General features: G+C 48.2%; 1 protein-coding gene across 6 annotated transcripts in view; it reads right to left on the bottom strand.

The window, feature by feature from the left end:
• KDM4A (lysine demethylase 4A) overlaps positions 1-21,845 on the bottom strand; it is a 39,529-nt gene that overhangs the window by 5,535 nt on the left and 12,149 nt on the right. For 2 of the 6 annotated variants that reach the window (XM_073233779.1, XM_073233780.1), the window contains exons 10-18: positions 21,274-21,473; positions 19,841-20,259; positions 11,426-11,546; positions 7,322-7,503; positions 5,982-6,186; positions 5,465-5,541; positions 4,707-4,762; positions 2,912-3,020; positions 2,375-2,560 (exon numbers count right to left, since the gene is read on the bottom strand). In XM_073233779.1, the coding sequence (XP_073089880.1) occupies positions 2,375-2,560; positions 2,912-3,020; positions 4,707-4,762; positions 5,465-5,541; positions 5,982-6,186; positions 7,322-7,503; positions 11,426-11,546; positions 19,841-20,259; positions 21,274-21,473 (1,555 nt within the window). The remainder of the gene's footprint in view (positions 1-2,374; positions 2,561-2,911; positions 3,021-4,706; positions 4,763-5,464; positions 5,542-5,981; positions 6,187-7,321; positions 7,504-11,425; positions 11,547-19,840; positions 20,260-21,273; positions 21,474-21,845) is intronic. The other 4 variants (XM_017667851.3, XM_037002343.2, XM_017667853.3 and 1 more) reach the window with 4 other exon arrangements.

Genomic DNA, 21,845 nt, shown 5'->3' with positions numbered 1-21,845 from the left:
CCTGGCATCACCTGTCTCATTCTGAACTTGCCCTTGAGGCAAATGGGATAGCAGAGCATCCGGTGGCCTCATGTCCAGCCATTCCTTACCAAGATGCCTAGGCCCTGAGTGCAAATCACGCTGGCCTCCCTGCTGTTCTCTGAGCTCCAGTTCCCACCTCAGGGTCTTTGAACTGCTGTCCTCTCTCCCTGAAATGCCGTCCCCACAGTTATCTGCATGTTGGCTCCTTTACATCCAAATGTCAACTTCTTGACGCCATTCCTTACTGCTTCTTCTGCTCTATTTCATCCTCAGCACTTCTCCCATCTGATATACTGTGTATTTATAAGTTTCTATGTATCTTTCAACTATATACAACAAGAGGGCATGGACTATTTTGTTTTGTTCACTGGTGTATTTCCAGCACCTAAAACTCTGCCTATAGTAGATGCTCAATAAATTTTTGAAGACTGAATTAGTGAAAGAAATAGTCAACAGTACCTTCTATATGCTCACAGCACCCAGTCTACGGCCACCAATTTAAGGGTGTAATCACAGTCACCAAGTCACTCTCAGGTTCCACACATACACTCCCATTTCCCTCCCAGAAGGGACCCAGGCTGTCCCAAGATTTTCACGCCTCCAGAGTCTCATTCTCACAGTGACTGTTTTCCTTCTTCCCAAGCTCTAACCTGCCCAACCACCTCTCATGCTCAGTAAGACATCTTTATGGAAAAGGGAGAATCTGGTCAGCCAACAAGGCCTTCCATGATTCCAAATGTTCCAAGTGATAGCAAAAATTTTGCTCCTCTGGACCCATGCTCTACTGGGTCTTTTCTTTTATCACTGTATTTACAGCACTCTTGACATGTTTATTGTCACTGTATCTTCTGTAGGCTCTACTCTACTAGACAAACTTCTAGTTACTTCTAGTAACTCACTGACGGCAATCTGCCCCAACTACAGTCTAGTTTCTGGCCTCACTACCTCACTGAAACTCTGCACTTTCGCATCCCCACTGAGCACTGTACAGGCCGGCCTGCCTCACAGCATGGGGCCCTCCTGATCCCCATGCTGGCTTGCTAGACTGTGCTGTTCTACTTCTCTCTCCACGTTTTCAGCTACTTTCACCAGCTCATGCTCTGCCATCTGCTCCTTACATTAGGAATCTCCAGAATCTGGTTCCTAAAGGGAACTGGATTCAACTACCCTGATAAATACTGACAATACCTAAATCTTTACTTTCTTAGTTAAACCAGCTACCCAATGGCAGCTCCATCAGAATGCTCCAGCAGCCTCAAATTCTACATGTCCTTTCCCCTTTTTCATCTCTCCTCCTTTCCCTGCCACATAGCCCTGCTCCTTCTCAGTTCCTGATCACAGTTAATAACATCTTCCTATTAGCATCCTTTCCATCTTTCAAGGGAGGAACCTGAGCCATCATAAATTCAAACTCCCTCACGTCATCCTCCTCCTCCTCTCAGTCTCTCCATGGCGGTCAACAAACCATGTCAGTCACACCACTGTAGGACCCCAGAGTTGGACGTAACCCCAAAGCTCTGCCTAGGCATTCCCATTTCATACCTCATTTCTCTCGTAGGTTAATTGATTTCTGCCTCAAATTCTTATTCCTTGAATCCTTGAATACACCACCAAAATGATTATTTTTAAAATATAGCTCAAAATCATAATATTTGAAAAGCCCTTCTCATCTAATAGAGGCGAGGTCAAACTCCTAAGTGTGGCTGGCAGTCCAGGGCCCTCTCCTCTGGTGCTGCCTGCCTGTCTCCCACCATGTTCTCAGAACCAGCTCTGCATGTTCATTCTTCTGAGATGTGTTCATTCTGTGTCTAAGGCCTTGAATGCCCTCCTGCTTACAATTCCTACTCATTGTTTAAAACTCACTTCAATTGCCACCTTCTACCCAAACCCTTTCATAACTCCTCTAACTAAATATTGCATGTACCTTTCTCTGAGTTTCACTGTTTGGCAAAGTGCAAAAATCTCTACTGCATGGCAGCTAATGGTTAACTGTTGGAAGCTCTTCCCTTCAGTTCACAGCCTTTACAGAGCTTCTGCTATGTCCCTGACACTGACTTAATAGGGGCACTTAGCTTAATAAACCATGGACTCCCAACGGAGTTTATCCCAGAATAGTAGTAAACAAGTAAACAGATTATCAAGGAATCAACCACAAGTCACTTGGTGCCACTGATTAGGAAGCACAAGGCAGGGAGGAGAGATGGACAGGGTCCTTTCTGTAACCCTTACTCATTAGCACTCTGCTAAAGCATAATGCTTGAGGAAATACTTGCTGACACAATAAATGGACAGCCTGCAGAGAAAATGATCCTGGCAACTGTCAAGAGGATACTACAAGGGCACCCTCCCTCACCTCCAAGTTGGGAATCTTGTGCCTGAAGCAGGTGATGAAGACGACAAAGGGCCAGTCATCTGGCTGCATCATCACACCAGCAGCCTGGGCACAGCTCACATGAAAGGCAGTTGGGCAACGGCCATGGGAACACTGCACACAGCAGCCAGCATTTCTTTTCCTCCGCTTCTTGCAGAAAACACATTTCTACAACACAGGGGAAGTAAGCCAATGATTCCAGGAACTAACAGTACAGGCTCCTCCGTTGCTCCCCCAACAAAAACACACAGAGCCAAACGAGCAAGAGCCTAGCTCCTTCCCAGAATGCAAGGGTTCACACACCCTCCTCTTTTAATCCCACGCCTGATTGTAGGTGTGTCCCCTCATTACGTAGTTTTAACCACAGGGTGACAATCATAAACCCTGGCCAAAACAAAGAGGGAAGGGATGATGATCACTGGGCCAAGCAAAGGATACCCTCACAGTGCTTTTCACTACCCAGAGACTTATAAACAGGACAATGAGGTAGAGCCTACAGACCCATCTCTTCTTCCTTACCAGTTTGAAGCGGGGCAGGGGGATTTTGCTCACATCCACTGGACTTCTTTCTGCAATGTTGACAAACCTTGCTTCCAGAATTGCCACAGCACATGAGACGTGGACCCACCTGCCAAAAGGCAAAGGCTGCTTCAATCCTCTCTGGCCCCAGGGCCCTGCAGCCTTCTCATGTAATGAGGGCCTGCAGATAGCGCTTCCCCCTTAAACCAACATGACCGCTGACTTCCAGCAAGTTCCTGGGATCCAGTGAAGCAAGAACCATAGTGTCTCCACACTGAGTATGTGGAGATTGGTCCCTACACCACTGACCTACACAGGGTTGTACTTCTTGCCACACTCACTCACACATAGCCTGCTGCAAAATGAGCACAGCCACAGTTAATTAAGTGTGGCAAGTTTCAGGGAGTGAGAATAAATTAGAGAGCATCCTAAGGCCGCTTTTACCATAGGACCTGGGTACTGCCTGAGTATCTCCAACTGTGTCCTCATCTGCCAGTAATCACAGCTCTCCCTCTCGGCCTCTACCCAAGCCTTTCCCTTAGGCTGAAAGGACCTCTCTTCTGCTCCTTTCATCCACAGTACACTCACTCTTTAACATCTGGCCCATGCCCCACTTACTCTGAAAGATCTGTTCAACGGACATCCTTAGGACATCCTTAGACAATTATCTAAGTTCTAGGCATCTTGGGAAATTGACATGCACCAAGATGAGAACAACAAAGATGGTGAAGTCTCTTAAAATCAGGCCAGGCAGAAACCTACCATAAACAGTGCTGGGACTACATGGAAGCTAGCTGCGGGATCAGCAGGGATACCATGTGAGAGTGGGAACAGGTCTGCTCTGGGTGACAGTGTAAAGACTCTAAGGTAAAGGTGGGAGGCTCAAGCAGAGCCAGCTCCACCCAAACAAAGAACAGCAATATCTTGCAATTGTGAGGAACATGATGAGCTCAAGTAATGGCAAGTGCCTTCAAAGGAGTGGAAGCAGCAAGTGGAACAGTCATCTATCCTGAACAGCATGAAGGAGATTCCTGTGAGGCAGGATGCTGGACAGTATGCATGCTCCAAGTTCCCTAAAACAGGATTTTTAGCTGGAAGCAGGATATTCACCACTGACTGCCATCTGGCCTGTGTGCACTATTCCCTAGACAGCCAGCTTTTCCAGGGTAAAACCTCATTCACCTTACATTTCTACCTCAGAACAAGTAAGCCAACACCAAGCACAAAGATTCAGCTCAGTGAAAATGAACTGCCCAACAGCTGAGAAGCCCACTCTGGCTAAGATGCCCAGACCTTCTGTAGATTTGATTCAACAGTGGGTAGGTCTGGCTGTGCTCCCTTCAACGTCCCCCTCTCCTCATGGACACTCCCTCCCTCCCTCTCATTCGGAACACAGCAGGTCTGAACCAGGGAGAGCTCATCTCCCCAGCCCGTGGCCACCTCAGCACCAGCCCCAGCTGTAACAAGGTACCTCACCTCCAGCCCACAAAGCCCCTGCATCATGGACATAAGGTCCTCACACCTCCCAAGTCCCTCTTGAGTCAGTCTGAGCTCCTCCAAATGCTGGATGTTACTTACATCTGTGCCTCAGAGGGGAAGCTGTAGCTGGAAAGGTCTGGGACTGCCTGACTTCCGTTGGCATCCCATTTTTAAACTTAGTCTTGGAAACACTATTCCAGTTCCAATGTGTTTCCCAGTCCTCATCAGTCAGTTTGATGAACAACCACTGCCCTCTCAGTACCTCTGCACACTGCTTCAGAACTGAGCATTCAGAGCTACTGCTCAGAAAACTCACCTGTCGTCATTTGCTCTCTGTAGGGCTCCTCCTCGTAATGAGCATAAACAGCAGTCCTGCCAAGAAGGCGGGTGGAGGAAAAGCAGTTACCAAGTCATTAATACCCAATCTGCTCTCCCCTTGACTACCTTTGGCCAACTGCAGCCTCCACAAAAAAAGTGGCCTAAAGGTATGTGGGGCTTCACCTACACAGCCAGTGTAGTCAAGACTCCCCCGCAAGAAGATGGGGTGCGAGGACCCTGGGGCTAAAGTGCACGCAGTATTCGCCTGACTTAGCATAAACCTCTTCGCTGTTACTGTTAATAACAACTGTCAAGGAGTCACAAATGACACTCTGCTCAAACTGGCAGCACTACTGAAGACAGGGCTCTGCCTGCCTCCTGTGTGGGGGGTACTGCCAGGTTCCAGCGCAGGGGTGATGATGAGAAAGCTATGAAATGAATCGTCCAATCCCCATTCTGATACTCCAACCCAAAGGCTAAGTTCTTTAAAGGGGGTGATGGTTTGCCCACAAGCCCTCTACCTTGGTCCTCATACAAAAGAGCAAACACAGCTTCCAGACTCCATCTATGCCCTGCCACAGGAGGCAGCAACCACTCCGTCAATAGGGATTTATGCTGATAATACTCACTTTCTGACATCAGTGTGTACCTGGCCCTATGCAGATGGCTGGGGACATAAAGTCCATGTGAAACTGTCTGGCCCTGAGAGAACTCCAAGTCTCACAGGGAAGACAGGAACAGCGTGGACACACTCACCTCCTCCAGGGCATTGGCCGAACACCTAGAACACATCCAGTCTTCAGAAGCCTTTGCAGGGGGGACCCCATAGCAACCTAACAGGAGCACACACACACATGAGCAAATTAGACCCAGAGGCCAGAGTCGGAATGTAGACTTGTAACCCTTTTCCAGACTACGTCCCAAGGCTACAAATCTTACAGAATTCTAAAATCAGGGCCCCCATGATTCACGGCCCAAAGTCTGAAAAAGTCAGAAACCGTTGATTCACTGGTACAAACACCTTGTGTGTAGGGGGACTAATCCCCTCCTGGTATCTGCAACCAAGAGGACAGCACAGAGCTGAGCATGCAAGCATGCACCCTGGGGTCCCATAAAACTCAGACTCAACCCCAAGAACACATAAGCAGTGTCTGCAGTGGAGGACTACGGAGGCCACTAGAGGCTGGGGAGAGGCCAAAAGGAGCAAGGACTTGCTGGGACAAGGCCCACAGCCCCTGGGACAAGACTCAGAGAAAAGGTGAAAGGTACTCACTGGCGTGGACCCGGACACTGCACTTTTTGCAGGAAACCAGAATGCTGGTGCCATCCTCCTCAAGGTAAGGGGTAGAAAGGTTGATGTCTGTACTGCAGCCAGTTGAGGTAAAGCACATTTCTGGAATCAGTGGCTTGGTCCTCTGCTTCTGGGGGGCTAAATCTGCAGCATTTCCACAGTTCTGACTAAGGCCTCCAAACTCAACCTAAGGACAGAGAGCAAGTGCACACCTCAGTGAGCATGAGCCCATGTTCTCTGCTTTCCACCTGCTCCATCAGCAGAAAGCTGGCTCTTACGGATTATGACTATGGCTACAGCTCCCGGGGGCACAGTCATTATCCCAGAGCTGCTAATTGAAGTTACCTCTAATGACTCAAATTCAATTTCTCACGGCAGCATCAAACAAAGGCCTCTAGGGACAACTGAGAAAGGGGAGCAAAGTAAGAGGCAACTGGGATTTCAATCTCTCCAAACCAAGTGGTAATAAAATGCAGAGATGTTAGCAAGGCTGCTATCATGGGCTCCCCTACGGGCTGCATGTGGTGGCCTCTGCCCAGGGAGAGCACCCAGAGCAGGTGCTCCTAATGGGCCAGCACTGATTTCCTCTGTGGTCTGTGTCAGCAAGTCACCCAAGCTGCAACACTGTCACATGGCTGGAGCCCCACCTGTGACTCCTGGCTTGGGGCCCCTTCAGGAAGAACATTAGGTCCGTGTGTGTACTTCCGCTGGCAAACATCCTGACAGCAAATACCTGCTGGCTCTGCCACCGGATGACACTATCACCCCCCTGCCAAAGAGATGGCCCAGAAACATGTAAACTCCAAGCCTATGCCACTCATGAAACTCTGAGCCGCACTCAGTAGATCTGCTGACAGTACGGCGAGGCCATTTACTTCCCTCACAGGTAAGGGTACAAAGAATGCTTCAATTTTGCTTTTTGTCAACAGAAAAAAGTAGTGATTTACTAATCCAAAATGTATTGGTCTGAGGTTCCACTCAGACAAGCAAGAACCTGGGGCTCTGCCAGGCTCAGTGGCAGCCATGGCACTTTAACCACCATCAGGGGACTGGTTATATTTCCATGCACCCTTCCCCTGGTGAGGGCCAAGGGGAGCAGGTAATCCCCCAGAGCCAGCCCCAGCTCTTCTCCAAAGCGTTCTCAAGTGACAACCCACACTGCTGAGTCGTCTGCCTGGAGAGGCCTGACCAGTACGCGGACGGAACAGAGACCACCAGAAAAACATGCCTTTTCCAAAACAACTGGTGACAAGCTATGTACCCTCAGTGAAACCTGGCTTCCCTCTGACTGCTGGCCCTGGGTGAGTGGACAGCAGACTTACCTGATGATAAGTCTGAAAGATCATACAGACGGCACAGTGAGGGGCCTGCTGGGCCATGGTCTCATTGAATTCCTTCTCGGCCTCAAAGTTCAGGGGTCGGTTCTGCCACAGCTGGCTCAGGGGCTTGGCCCAGGCCTCTGTCTCCTCAGCCTCCTCCTCAGGAGTCGGCTGCTCAGATGTGTCTAGAGGAAGAAGTAGAGCATGAGTCAGCACCAGCCCTGCACATCAATGGCTCTGTCTGAAAAGCAAATGAGCTCAGCCAGGACTCGACTGAACTCAAGATCCTAAGGGGGATAAAGACAAAGGGCAGAAGGGATTTTCAACAGACTCCTTCAACACTCAGATGATGCTGCGGGGAGTCCTGCCTGTAGCCCTTTCTCTGGCCCGACTGACTCATGGTCTCTACTCTTCCTTCTTGCCCCAAGAGATCATCTTACTCTGCTCTTCTCTCCTCTAACAGCTGTCAACATTCAGCCCCTCTGCCCAAGGGCCGCAGTGTTTAATGCCATCTTGCCAGAAACTGTTATTTGCTATCATCTCCCATACATCAGCATGTTGAGTCCTAACCTCTTAAGAATTTTCTCTTTAGCTGCACTGAAGGGAAACAAGGAAAAAAATCACAGGCAAATGGCAAGGCTCAGTCATTTTTATATCATGGTCCTTGGTCAGAACTTCCCAGCTCCCTCTGGGAAGGTCAGTGGGTACCTTCCTTTTCTGGACAGGGCTTACCCACTGCCTGGCTCTGCCTCAGAGGAAGGCACAGTGTGTCCAAGATGAACCCTCTTCCCAGCCACAGGATGTAACCCCTTGAGTCTAGACTAGGGTCTGGCACACAACAGCCCAAAGGCCAAACCAAGTCCACTCAGGGAGCTTAGAACTGTTTTTACATTTTTAAAGCATTCGGAGAAAAAAAGGAGCATATGTGACAGACACAAGGTCTATGGAGCCTGAAATACTTACTGTCTGGCCCTTCACTGACCCCTGATCTAGAAGACACATTTGTATCTCTTCATTACTCTAGAGAGCAGAGCCTATCACTACTCAGGCCTCAGTACTGCCTGAGGAAGGAAAATCCCCTCTGGGTGCATCTCTTGGGAAGCCAAGAGAAAGGGGCATACTGCTGGATGGAAAATTAAAAACTATTTACAAACCATGATGGAAATAGTAGATGCACATTTGCCATTTCTCTATAACTCAGTGAGAGAATGGCATGGCCTACACCTCCTCATAGAAACAGGGTCAAGGAGGTAAGGAAAATCCCATAACTCTAAGGTTACAGGTGAAGAAAAGCAATCTTTGGTAAAAGTAGCAGCAAATACCAAAATCAACTGATGTCTGCCAGGTGCTCCCCAAGTGAGGGAAGTATGAGAAGTTTTAATTGGCAAGTCTTCTTTAGTAAGTGTGTCCAAAGAAAGGCCCAGGTGCAGAGCACATGACAGCATCCTAGCTCTGTGCCGCCCTACCATGCAGCATGTCATGGGATCACCATCCAACCATGTGTGAGCACCAGCAATCCCCAGCTCCAGCACGTCCAATGATCCCACTTTTTCCCAGACAGAAGTGCTTTTTCAAGTGCTTTTTCAAGAGGCCCTGGAGACCTACACAGAGCAGCCCAAGGAACGCTCCGACATATACTTGCATGAGGTGCCCACTTATTTGTTCATTTCTGGAACTCCAGCTCCGTGCTCAGTGAAGATAAAGAGCTATCTGTTCAGCCTTTACAGTCATGTTTAATCTAAAGGATCTGGCAGCTGCCATGTGTGTGACCTCAGCGAAGAGTACTGTAGTTTAGTGAGGCCCTGCAGACAATTAAAATTAACCCCTACAAGCTCCATCAATCAGGCCCAGACAGGAACCATGGTAACAAAACTGAAACAGCTGTTTTCTGCACCCTGGCCAAAGTAAGAGTAAGATAAACAGAAGGAACAGAAACAGCCTCACAATGACAGCAGGAGAACTAACACACTGACATCTGCTCCTTTTACGAAGTTCTAAGTGGCCAAAAGTCATTCCACTAAGGAACACTGAATGATGAGGAGAAATTCCAGGAATCAAATTTTAGTTTACCTATCTAAAACTTCATTGAGCTGTACAGTTAGAACATGTGCATTTCACTGGATACGTTACACCTCAACTGAAGAAAAGTTAAGGTGGAGGGACATGTTGGACTAAAGGAGATCAAAGAAAACTTCCACATATCTGACCTTAGTTTGGTTTATACTGACTTAAAGGAAAAACGCAATAAAACTTATTTTTGGGATAAGCACAGAAAAATGAACACAGACTGAAGATTAAAGAATATTAAGGAATTATTGCTTATTTTCCTAGGTGTGGCAACAATAGTGTTTATATAGGAGATAAGCCTTAGAAGAAGCCTTTCAGTATCCCTGAAGTGACTTGATGACTCCAACTTACTTTCAAACAACAGACCCAATGTGCATGTAGCACATATGTAAGCAGTGCCCGTGGAGGGACGGTCGGCAACTATGGGGACACAGTAAACACCTACTGAACAGATAGGCAAGGAGCATGCAGCTGTTCTTACTCTTTCAAATTTTCCACATTTGCAATTTATCATAAAAAGTTGGGGACTGAATATTATGATCTGGAATACTTTAAAGAGACAAACATGGACAAATTTAATTTGTGACTGGAAAAGTCAGGAAGGTTACATTAAAATGTTCAATGGTCACCTTTACAGGGTAATTGTTTCCTTTTTAACTTTCCCTATTTTCTACCCCCGTCTACTGCTTTAGAGCACTGGAGGAGAAAAGAATCATGAAGCTAGGCTGTTACTATCCATAGAGCCTGAACCCTGCCTGGGCTGGGCTGGGCTGGAAGACTTCCCAAGACTCTGCCTCAAGGTCTGACCTACTGCTGACTATAAGATCTCAAGAGACTCTCCCCTACGTAGCTTCTCACAATTCTTCTACCAAGGGAAAGAGTGGAAATAGGCATTGATATCAGATTAGAAAGGAAATGTGAGGCCTGTAGGGCAGAAGAAAGGCAGCTGAGACTCTGGACTTTCCCACCCAGCCACTGGCACCAGGAAGGGCAGGACAGGGTAGGAAAGAACATCAGTCAAGAGCAGCAAGGGACCCAGGCACTGACAGAGGCTCACTGGCACTCATCCTATCGGATCTCTGGGCTCCAGACAGCACAGGAGGACCATGCTGCACTGATGGCAAGAGTCCTTGAGCTCCAGCCACACACTTCCAGTTCTGCTCCACATCCTGCCTACTCCCCTTCTGTCTCCCTCATGGGACCCTCTTCTTCCTCTGGCATCCTAATACCCCTGCGCCACCCACCAAATGCCCTCATCTACATTAACAACGGTACCCAGTACCACCTCTGCACAGCCCCAAGTCTATACCTTTCAGACCCTGGATGCAGGTTTCCAAAACCCAGCCAAAGCTACAAGCCAGGGAAGCACTCAACTCATGATTCTTCCTTCTCTGCCACCCTCACGGTGCCACATCCAATCACCGAGTCCAGCTGGTGATCTCTTCCCAGCATCTTCACTACATGCCCTCCCCCATCCATACCACCATGACTCTGGCTCAGAGCCTCACATCTCACAGAACCCATGACAAAAGGCCATCTGCTCCTCTCAAGCCATTCTCAAGATGCAGTCCCTAGGAGCAATCTTCCAATGTAAACCTGACCGTGTCACTCCTCTGCCTCAAACACCTCAAAGGCCCCTCCACGCCTGGTGTGGGGGGAGGGAGGGCTCACAACCTAGGAACTCCTCCAGTGCACCCACTACTCCCTGTCCTGGTCCTTTAGCTTCAGCCACCCTGACTGCTTTCTCTAATCTAACTTCCTGTTTCTCCTCTCTGTGGTTACTCAGACTGGCCCCTCTGCCTGGATTAGGGTCTGCTCTCCTTACATGTGTCTACCTGTCAGTCTGCCTGACCACCGTGAGAGCTTCTTGAGGGCACAGATGTATCCAAATGAAATCCTGCCCTCCTTATGGAGTACCCAGGGGAGAGCTGGGCCACAAGCCCACCCCTGGCCCCCAGCGTGGCTTCCGGATGTCCTATCAGAGCAAGTCCTAAGCAATGAGTTGCTTTCCTCCTGGTGGAGAGAGAAAACCACACTTACCATCATCACTGACACAGTCCTGCAGCACGAGTGGGTGATGGCGGGGGAGCTTGCTTAAGGGCTGACGACGGCCCTTCGACTTCTTATTCTCCTCCAGGGAAAACATGTATTCATCCGCAACCTGGGCAAACCATAAGGAGAAATCAAATTCATCTTGCCTTCACTTAGGGACACAGCAGAAGTTAGTCTTACGGTGAAAAACAAGGAAAAGGGTGAGCACAGAGAGGCACGAAGAAAACCAAAACGAAACACCGAAAACAACTGTCTTAGAAAAAGCCACAATGGCAATGCATGCAAACTAGTCTGGTAAGTGTGGGTCCTGATCTCAGCAGCAATCTGAAACAAACATACCCAAAAACAAACCTACCCCAGCTCTAAAGTAGAGCCATGCTCCCTTCTTTGAGCTCAGTCATGAGACTGCATCTGACAGCCACAGAGAAGCCCAGGTGACCCCTTCCTTGGGCCAGAAGGCCAGCAGCACCTGTTACAAAGTACCAAGCAGCTGGGCCATCCAGTTTGAAAGGCTAGAGGACAGCCAACCGAGTGAGGAGCAGCTGACCCACTAATAGAAATAGGCCAACTTCTCCTTGTGCACTGGCAAGACCTCAGCTCTAGCTGTTGGTGTTCACTCCTCAGTTAGTTTCCTCTCTGCCAGGTGAGAACATCGGCCAGGACAGAGAGCACATCTCCAACTCTGGCCCAGCTGCAAAAGGAAAAGTTGATGTAACATAGCACTTACGTAATGTCAGAGCAAATGCAATTAGGTTTAAGTTGTACAGGACTGAGTTAGTAATACCAACTTAAGAGTTTCTTTCTAATCAATGTATTTAAAATTTGGTTACAATGACATTAGGAAAACCCATTAAGTGAGAAAATGAGGCCTGCAAGACAGCCACTTTGCAGCTGTGACAGAAACCAGTGCCTTGGAGTGCTACAGGGAAGTGGCCCTACGACAATGCCAGCCCAGAGAAGGAATGCCAAGCCTATGGACTCCACGTGCAGCCACACAGAAACCCAGACCTTAAGGCCCACACTCAGAATGTCAAGAAAAAAAATCTGAGCAGGCCACATCCAGGCAGAAAAGAGCCTGCTCTTCCAAACATAAATTTAACCACAAGTTTCAGTGTCCATTTGCCCATTCATTCAACAAATATTTACCGGACTCTACTGCCCAGGGAAGAAGGTGTGCAGAACTGGACTAAGGACGTGATCCCTGCTTACACAAGAATGCGGACAGTAGTGTGCTGGAATATGGCGAGGAGGGGACTAGGGACCTTTTCTTCCTGATGTCCACAAGACTTAGATGATCACAGACTTCTAATCAGATTTGAACTACAGTGACAATCCAAACCAACCATTTCCAAAATGTACATCAAGAAGGCCCCTCAAGAGCCTCCATTCCAAGTGAACAAGCTGGCTCTAGGCCCCACCTCCATTACAACCAGGACAGTCCTGCTTTTGATTTACATTTTCTAACTGAGTCAGATTTCACTTAAAGAAAGGGATCTTTGGCTGAAACAAACTGGAAAACCCATGCTCAACAAATCTACTTGATACTGTTGCCGTGGAAGTATAAACTTCAGGTAAATGCACCCCCACGTATGTATACTATGAACTATATATACTGGTGCACTTTTTAAAACAAAAATAGCCTGTAGAAGGATTAAGATAAAAACAAAGTTCCATTACTTTATTCCTGCACCCCCCAATAATCTTGCATTCCCTGACTTTGAAGACCTAAACCTGGGATAGGACAGATATTAGGAAGCAGAGCTGAATAAAGGAACCAAACGCGATAGGGATTTCTACCCTGGATCACCAAGGTGAGAGAGGTTTAAGGGGACCCAACAGATGAATGGGGACGATTAATAAGCCAGTTAAACATGCTGTCCATGACATACAATCCACATCTGGAGGGCCTTCATTCGGAAATACCCAGAGAGCTGAGAAGAAATTCAGCCTCGGGGTTCAGAAAGGAGGTCAGAGCAAGAGCTGTTCATCTGGGGCCCATCAGCACCAGGTTCGGAATTAGAATTGTGGGAGTCGAGGAGATTACTGGTGGAAGATAAACTGAACACTGAACCTTCCAGGACAGGAGGAAGAGAAGAAAGAAAAGGTCAAGACCAAGGACACACAGAAGCAGAGGAGTGCAGAAAGCAAGGAGGGGAAGGCCTTGAGGAGGGGGAAAGCCACAGGCCGAAGAACACACAGAGGAGCTGAGCAGGAAGAGGCCCTTGGGCTCAGCACTGGAAGGCGCAGGGCTGTTTTTTAAAGCTAAGTTCCAGTACATAGACAGTAAGGAGCCAGGGAGGGAATGTATCACAGAGACTATATTTAAGATCAAGAGAAGGAACGAGATCGAAGCTTGAGAAGGAAGTTTCCTCCAACTGTATTTTAGAATAGGGGCTACCCAAGTATGATTCTATAGGCAGAGAGGGTAGAAGTTTGTGAGAGACATTAGGATATCTGGAGAGTATAAAGGTCCCCACAAAATGGCCACTCCTAATTCCTATGAATATGCTATGTTAACATGACAAAGGATCATTAAAGTTGCTAATCAGCTGACCTTAAAATAGATAATCCTGAAGCATCCAGGTGGGCCCAATGTAATTAAACAGTGCCGAATAATGAAGAGACAGAAGAATTGGTGTCAAAGCAATGTAGTTGGAGAAAGACTTGGCCAGATGTTGCTGCCTTTGAAGATGGAAGGAAAGGGCCATGAGCAAGGAGTGTGGGAGGCCTGTAAAAGGTGGAAAGGGGTCTCCCCCCAGAGCCTTCACAAAGGTACACAGCCCTGCTGACACCCTGACTTAGCAGAGGGAAGCCCATCTTAGAGAGTTCTCAATAGAAGAACTAGAAGCTAATAAATGTGTGGTTTTAAGACTAAGTTAGTGCTAACCTGTTTAAAGCAACAACAGACAATGAGTATTTGTAGGGGTAGGAGGTGGGAACAATTCATTTCAAAGGTCTAAGCACTAAAGAAGTACAGAGGTCAGGACCAAGGATGCCAGAATACAACAGGCCTGGGAGAAAAGGCTACTTTCACGCCCACCGGTTTCTTCGGAGTGACTCCTCTCCAGCCAGCACGTGTACCACAGCTGCAGGTCGCAACAACAGGCAGGACATCGCACCTCCAGGAGCTTATGACCCACACAGAGGGAGAGTTGGTGACTTTTCCAAGACTTTACAGAGACTTGGAAAGTCCCTGCCCTTTCCACTACCATGGTGCAGCCTCTGACCAAAGGACAGGTCTATTCGGGCATCTGAGTATCTGCCCACATTTTCTTGTCTTCTGGCTCAACCCTCCCCCTGCTCCATGGCATCCAAGTCCTTCCTCATAGTGCTCCTTCCCCGGCAATGTGCTCCCACTTCTAAGTTCCCTCAGCATGTAACAGGAAGGGCGGACTGCAAGCCCAGGTCAACCAACCAGCTGTGGGAGCCCAGGCAAGCAGCAAGCCACTGCTTTATGGGAGCAGCAAACGCTGCCCCACTGGACTTTCTGTGAGGATGGAGTGAGAGAGCATGGAGGGTCTCCAGGCTTCTGCCTTTAAAACGGCTGGAGCTCAAAGGCTCCCACATTCTCTGTTCCCCCTTTTAAAAGTCAATGTTCCAAAGGGGATTGTTCTGTACAGAGTTCTCACTCCTTGTTTTGAGAACTTTTTCCAAGCAGCCTAAACTAACAACTTTTGTGGCAGACACACTGCTGTGGCTCAGTTGGCAGCTGACGGAAATTCTGGGGCTTGGCTACCTCAGCAGTCAACCAGGGTGCTTTACCAAGGCCCTTGACACGGTGGCACATAAACTCAACAGCAAGAAGTCTGAATTGTACTTCGGGCAGTGCTTAAAGTGGGGGCAGGCGGGGACTAGGTGCTCTTCAAACCCAGCTGTTTCCAAATATAGATACAATGCAATTAGACCTCTCAAAGGATGGCTAAGTGGTTCAGCTTCTGCCCCTCACCTTGGCTGCCAGTCCCCCATTCCACCCAACCAGATAATCCTGCTGTCAGATTCTTACTCAAACTAAACTTCCATCCTTTCCTTCGGCGTTTATAGAATGCTCATGAGCCAAGCCCTGGGGACCATGCGGCCCCTCAAAAAGGAAGGCTGAATGTGCACAGGGCCTGGCTTCTGGAAGTTTATCTCCACCAGCCTAGATGACCACACTGAGGCCAAGACAGCATCAGACAAGGAGCCAAGTACTGCAAGGTTCCGAGGGGAAATGGAAGTAGAGGGAAATGATGAAAGGTTTCTGGTAGTGGCTTCTGGAAAAGGCTGGGCTCCAATAAGCAGAGGACTGTTTCAGGAAACCTGGGGAGACAACTCCCTGTCTCCTCCCACCTCAAAGCCTCAGTAGGCTGGCAGCAATGGGAATGTGCACTGAAAGCCACCAAACCGCACGCTGAAAGATGGCTAAAGGGATAGACTTTGTCATGCATGTTTCGCCAAAATTAAAAATGAAGAAACTCATCTGTAGCCATCCCCCACTCCTCCATCTCCAGCTCTGCTGGAGACCCCACTCCCTCCTTCCTGCTCAGACCTCCAGGACCCCTCCTCTCTGCCCACTTCATCTCCATCCAGTCACATTCCCCAGACCTCCCCCCTTGCCTTCAATCCTGCTCCTGCCTGGCTCTGGACACACCACCCTCTCCTAGCTCCCCCAAACCTTTGGCTGCTCTTGTCTTCTCTGTGCTGGGCCCTCCACCTTCACCCACACTGTGAAAACTGTTTTCATACTCCACAGGTGAGTTCTTCCATGCCCACAGACACCCTCCTCTGACTCCCAAACCTACAGACCCCTCCTGGGCTTCAGGTATGTGTGTACACATCTCTATAGCCTACCTCACAGGCAGGTCACACTCAGCATGCCCCAAAGAGCTCCCCTCCTAAGCCACACTCAAAAGAGGTTACTTTTCTTGTAACCTCCATCCTCCATTGATGCACCACTATGCAGCCGGAATCCCAAGTCAACCCCCACACTGCCCCTCACTCACACCCTGGCCAGCCCCAGCCCTGTGCTCCTGCCTTCTACATAGGTCTCAACTCCACCTCCTGCACCCCATCACCTGTCCCCATCACCACCACACAGCCCAAGTCCTCACTACCTCTCTTTCAGGCTAAAGGGACAAGTTCCAAACTGATCTCCCTATTGTAAATCTTTTTTCCTTCCTTTCCTGAAGTAGAAGCATTTGATTATAAAAATGTGTTAATCATAAAAAATATTCTAACAGTTTATAAATGTAGGAAGTGAAAATCATCCATAATTCCATGTTCAAGAGAACCTCTTCTGCTTCTAATTTTGTCTCCTTCCCCACAAAATACCTTTACACTGCTTCCAAAAATGTTCGTCCAAAACATCAGTGCAAAACTTAACCCCTTCATTGGACTATCGAAAGAAAAGCTGACACGGTACCTTGAGGAAGTCAATGGGGGGATGTAGGGGGAGCACCACCCTAGATTAAAGTAGACTTAAGAGACATAATAAACAAAAGTGTGAGACCAGATTAAATCCTGATTCAAAGAAACCTACTGCAAAATACAATTTTTTAGACAACTGGTGAAATTTGATTATGGACTAGGTATCAGATGATGCTTAGAAACTCTTATAATTTTGTTAGGCATAAAAATAATGGCAGTATGATGAAGAAAATACCCATGTTTTTAGAGATATGCACTGAAGTAGAGGACAATGACTCGACATCTGTTATTTACTTTAAAAAAAAACTTCAAACAAATGAAAGGATAGATGAAGCAAATGTGGCAAAATGCTGACAAATGCTAGGTCTATGTGATGAGTATTTGTGGGTTCATTGTTATTATTCCATATGCATCTTTATGCATTTCAAAAATGTATTATGGAAATCTCCAATCTCCCAAAATACATAGTGGGAACCTTCCAGTTCCCCACACCACAAGTCAAACTGCTTCACAGCCAGCCCTCCCGACCTGGCTCCTAACACCCTGCACCAACACCTCCCAAAGCCTCCAATCCCTTTTGCCAGAGACAGACAAAAACCACCGCAGACCCCCATATGCTCTGACCTTGGCATGAGTCACCATGACCATCTGGAATACTTTCTCCTCTCCCAGATTCCCTCTCTGCTTTCATTCTCACCACCTGACATACTCCTGGCTAACCTCCGACCTAGTTAAAATGCCTCCTCTGCAGTCTCCCTCAACTCCTCACCTCAACCCCAGGATAAGCTGCTAACTCTTCCACTTGTGCTACAACACTTAACCACAAAGTGCTAGTATTATTTGCTCACATCTGTCTACTTTTCCAGACTACGAGCTCCCTGAAGGCACAGTGCTGGCATGAAGTAGGCACGCCACCAACTATTACAGAGCAAAGTAAAGAGGCCAAGCAGGCAAAATATTTTGAGAGACTGTGAAGTAGTTCAAAGATGCCAGCACGTCAAGGGCTGAGGGGAGAAGACGGTTGGTGATTCTAGAGTGGAGAAAGACGTTATTCCTATCACGGTACAGCTGAGAAGTCCAGGGAGAATTTAAAAGGAGCCGGGAAGGCACTCAACAGTTTGAGCAGGGGAATCAACAAGAGATGCATGTTAGAGAACCCTCCTTCTCCCAGAGTATTTCCACATGGAGGGATTCCTGGCTTTTCTCCCCACTCTGGATGTTGGTGAGCTTTGCTTAGCTGGGATCTGACTTTTGCAGGAGTGTACTCTGGTCTGTCTCCTTGACTTGCGGAAGGTGAGTGGGAAACTGCCACCAGTGAGAGGCCTGTGTCATCCGGGACTGCCTGAGACTATATAGGTAACCTGTCCAGTTGAGGGTAAATGAGCAGCAGGGCCATTTGGCCACAGGTTAAAAGCCACTCTCTTCAATCATTTTAACCAGTAACAAAGAGACATTCTGATCTCCCTATGCCTGTCTCCTGTAATCATTATTTAACTGGTTCCTAGTTTGGAAGGAAAAAAGATGGCTGTTATTTATTGGCTCCTCCCAGAAAAAAAAAAAACACCCACAAAAAACTTGACTCTGTAGTAACATTAATTTAGCAGTAATATATGGTCTACATAATGCATATAAAGTGTTTAGTATATGGTAAGTCCTTGCTATTGTTAGCTACTTTTATGGTTGTGATTTCAATTGGAGGCAAGATAGTCAAGACAGTGCAAAAGGAGCACAGAGTGGCCTGTAGTATGCAGCGTGAACAAGAGGGCACAAGAGCTTTGTGAAAGAATGGGCCAAATGTGCTGAAGGTAATACAAGGGATCCTGGTTTCCAAGCTGAAAGCTTTCTCTCATGGAAGCCGCCATAGGACAGCAAAGAGAGCAGCCATCAGAAGCAATGAGAAGGGACAGTCACACCCACCGTGGGATGGGAGGGACATTCACATGGAAACAGTCTACAGAAACTGAGGCCTGAGATTCTGAGAAGACAGAAAGCTATATGGGTATTAAAGACAAAGGTACAAACCAAGCACAAAAAGACACTCCTAGAAAACTGGAGGGATTTTAATAGAGACTAAGTGTCAGCACTTTCAGCCAAAGAAAGATAAAGCCAACATGCCAAACAGTGGCTTTTGGAAAGGGCTGGGCTCCAATAAGCAGAGGACTGTATTGATGAGTATTCATCATCAAAAGTTTAAGAAAATGTATTTTTCCAAAGTAAGGGAATGGGGAATAAAGACCTTCAGCACTGTCTTCTACGAGCCGCCAGAGACCCCACCCCATCCCGGGCTGCAACTTGACCCACATAAGCTATGAGCCTAGGGAGTAAGAGCAGGTCATCTGGCTAAGCCTGGGTCTGGCTGATCTAACCCAGCTCTGGGATATGCCACTCAGATCCATCAAGGGACTTTTTACACAAAAGAAAGAAAACAGCTTTTGATGATAGCGTGTTTTAGGAGGAAGCCTGAACACCTTCACATTTACAGCTTTAGGAATTCATCCTGGTCCCCAATTCCGACAACAATGTTACACTGGGAGATGAAGATTGTATAGGGAAGAATGGTGGGAGAATTCCCACTGGAGTCTACAGAGCACTCAACATTTCTAAGGCAAAAACCTTTGAATTTTAGGATAAGAAATGCCATCTCATTCCCAGCCTTTAAACACCTGGGCTGCAACCACTGCCACTCTAAACCCAAGGGCCTCCAAGGTAAGGAGGGTTGGAGGAAGCATCCAACTCGGCACTAAGGGTTGCTGCCTTCACTGAGGACGCTATGCAATTCTTTGTAACAACACTCACACAGAGATAAGAAAAAAGGAACTCCCAGCAAAAAATAAGCTGGAAGGCAGCCAACGCCATCTGGCTTTCTGCTTGACACAAGCACAGGTCGGAGGCCCATTCCGAGGGGTCTCCTGCCAACCTGGACACCTGCAGTGCCCATGCCCAGCACCCCAGGACCCCTTCCAGGGCAGCACCTACCCGCCCACTGCCCCGAGCTCATACCTCAGCCAGCTCCCGCTCGCTGACACTTCCGCTGGCGCCCCCTTTCTTCCTCAGGCATGGCTCTCCCATGGCGACCCTGTTGTCCCCTTTGGCATAGCTGTGCACAGTGAGAACTCCCATTTGCCCTTGGGCTCGGCAGGATAGAGGCTCACTAGTTTCTGAATCAGAAGAAACAGAATCCTGTGAAGAACTGGAGCCCAGGCTAGATGACGACTTCTTTTTGGAACCCGAGAAGACAAGGCGTCCCCCTAAAGAAGCAGGATTCACAGAAAGATCCAAGGCAGCCACTTCTTGTTCCTCCTCCTCCTCCTCCTCCTCTTCTAGTTTGACGTTTTTAAGCTCTTCAAATTTGACTTCAGTAGAGTCAGAATAATCTGAAACACATACACATTGGACAGAGCCAACTTCTTCCTGCACTTCTGAACTTGAAGGAAGGCAGAGAGAGGCACAAAGAACACGGACAGCGTGTGAGGCCCGGCTGTGGCACGTGACAGGCCCTGTGTGACCTGGGGCTAACTGCGTAGCCTCTCTGGGTGTCCAGTTTCCTCCTCTGTTGTGTGAAGATACTACCACCTATCTCCAGGGTTCTTAAACAAGAATGCTGTCTACACTGCAATGGGAGCATAGCCTGGCACACAACAGACCCCCAGGAAGTGGCAGCTTCCATTTCCTCAGAAGTCTCCCACAGGAAATAAAGGCACCCCAGCTAGAACATCTGAACAGAAGGCAGTCTGGCCCCTGGGCGTGAGTTCATGGTGCCATCAGACTGTCAACAGATATACAAAGGTATCGTCTGCTTGGAGATTCTTCAAGACTGACCTGAGACTGACACAAGTCCCTCCCTAGTAAATCTACCCTCAACAACCATGAGGTGACTTACTCTCAGACTATTTGGCCATACCATTCCCTTCCCAAACTGCAAGTGCTTCCTCAAGTCTCCAAGGAGCAAGCTCTGAAGATGGCAGGCGGTCCCTACCTGCTCTTACTGCTCTTACTCTAACCCTATCTCCTGGTAACTCAGCTGTCTTCCACCTACCTCTATGTTCAAATGACAGAAAACCACTACCAGTCCCCTGAGTCTGTGTCATTCACATCCCCGTGCCTTTGCCCCTGCTATTCCTCTCCGGGTTCCCTGTGTCCGCCATTCTCTGTCTGCCTGGAAAATTCCTACTTATCTTGTAAAAGCTGGCTTATTGTCACTTCGGTGTTCTCCTGACCCCTCATAGGCAGAGGGAGGGGGCCTTTCCTCTAATTCCCTAGTCCACCTTGGGTCCCCATCCAAAGCCCTCCTCACACCGATTCAAACTTCAATTATACCACCTGCTCACAGACGGGTCTCTCCCATTCCCTATCTGTGCCCCTACCCTCAACATGGCATCTAACATAGAAGAGAACACATTTAGGTGTGGGAAAACACACCATAACCAACTAACCTGGGAAGGTAAGACCGTCCTCGACTTGCCGCACAGAGCTATGGGTGGGCCTCACAGGAGCAAGGGCAGCCGGGCACTCCGTCATATCATACTGTCCGGGACTCAGCTCCTCCTTGGGGAAGAGCTCACTCTGACTCACCTCCTGCGGTATTTCAAGACAAACTCGGTGCCTCTTTGTCCCTATGCGGTGCTTGGCTAGACTGCAAGGAAAAGGGCAAACTTTGAAGAGCCCATGTATGCATCCACTTACACACACACAAACACATCCACACACAACTTAAAATGAATGGCCCCAGCCTATCAGGCCTGCTTTACACTTCAGTGCCACCTCTTGTCTGTGGGACCTGAGACAAAGGACTTCACACTCTGAACCTGTCACATCAATGGAAAACTAGGATTTCACCACTCCTCACAGATTTGATGAGACTTAAAGTACACAGAACACCTGGCATGGAGTAGGTCCCCCATAAGTGCCTCCTTTCTGCCACATATGGCCCTGGATAATCCCTCCCCAGGACAGACACTCTGGCTCTGGCTCAGACAACGCTGTATGACTTTCACCACACCAACTC

Source organism: Manis javanica, chromosome 4, assembly GCF_040802235.1.
Source record: "Manis javanica isolate MJ-LG chromosome 4, MJ_LKY, whole genome shotgun sequence".
In the NCBI taxonomy this organism is placed as follows: Eukaryota; Metazoa; Chordata; class Mammalia; order Pholidota; family Manidae; genus Manis; species Manis javanica.
Note: the sequence above shows the minus strand (reverse complement) of the source record. Positions and strands in the feature narration are given on the sequence as shown.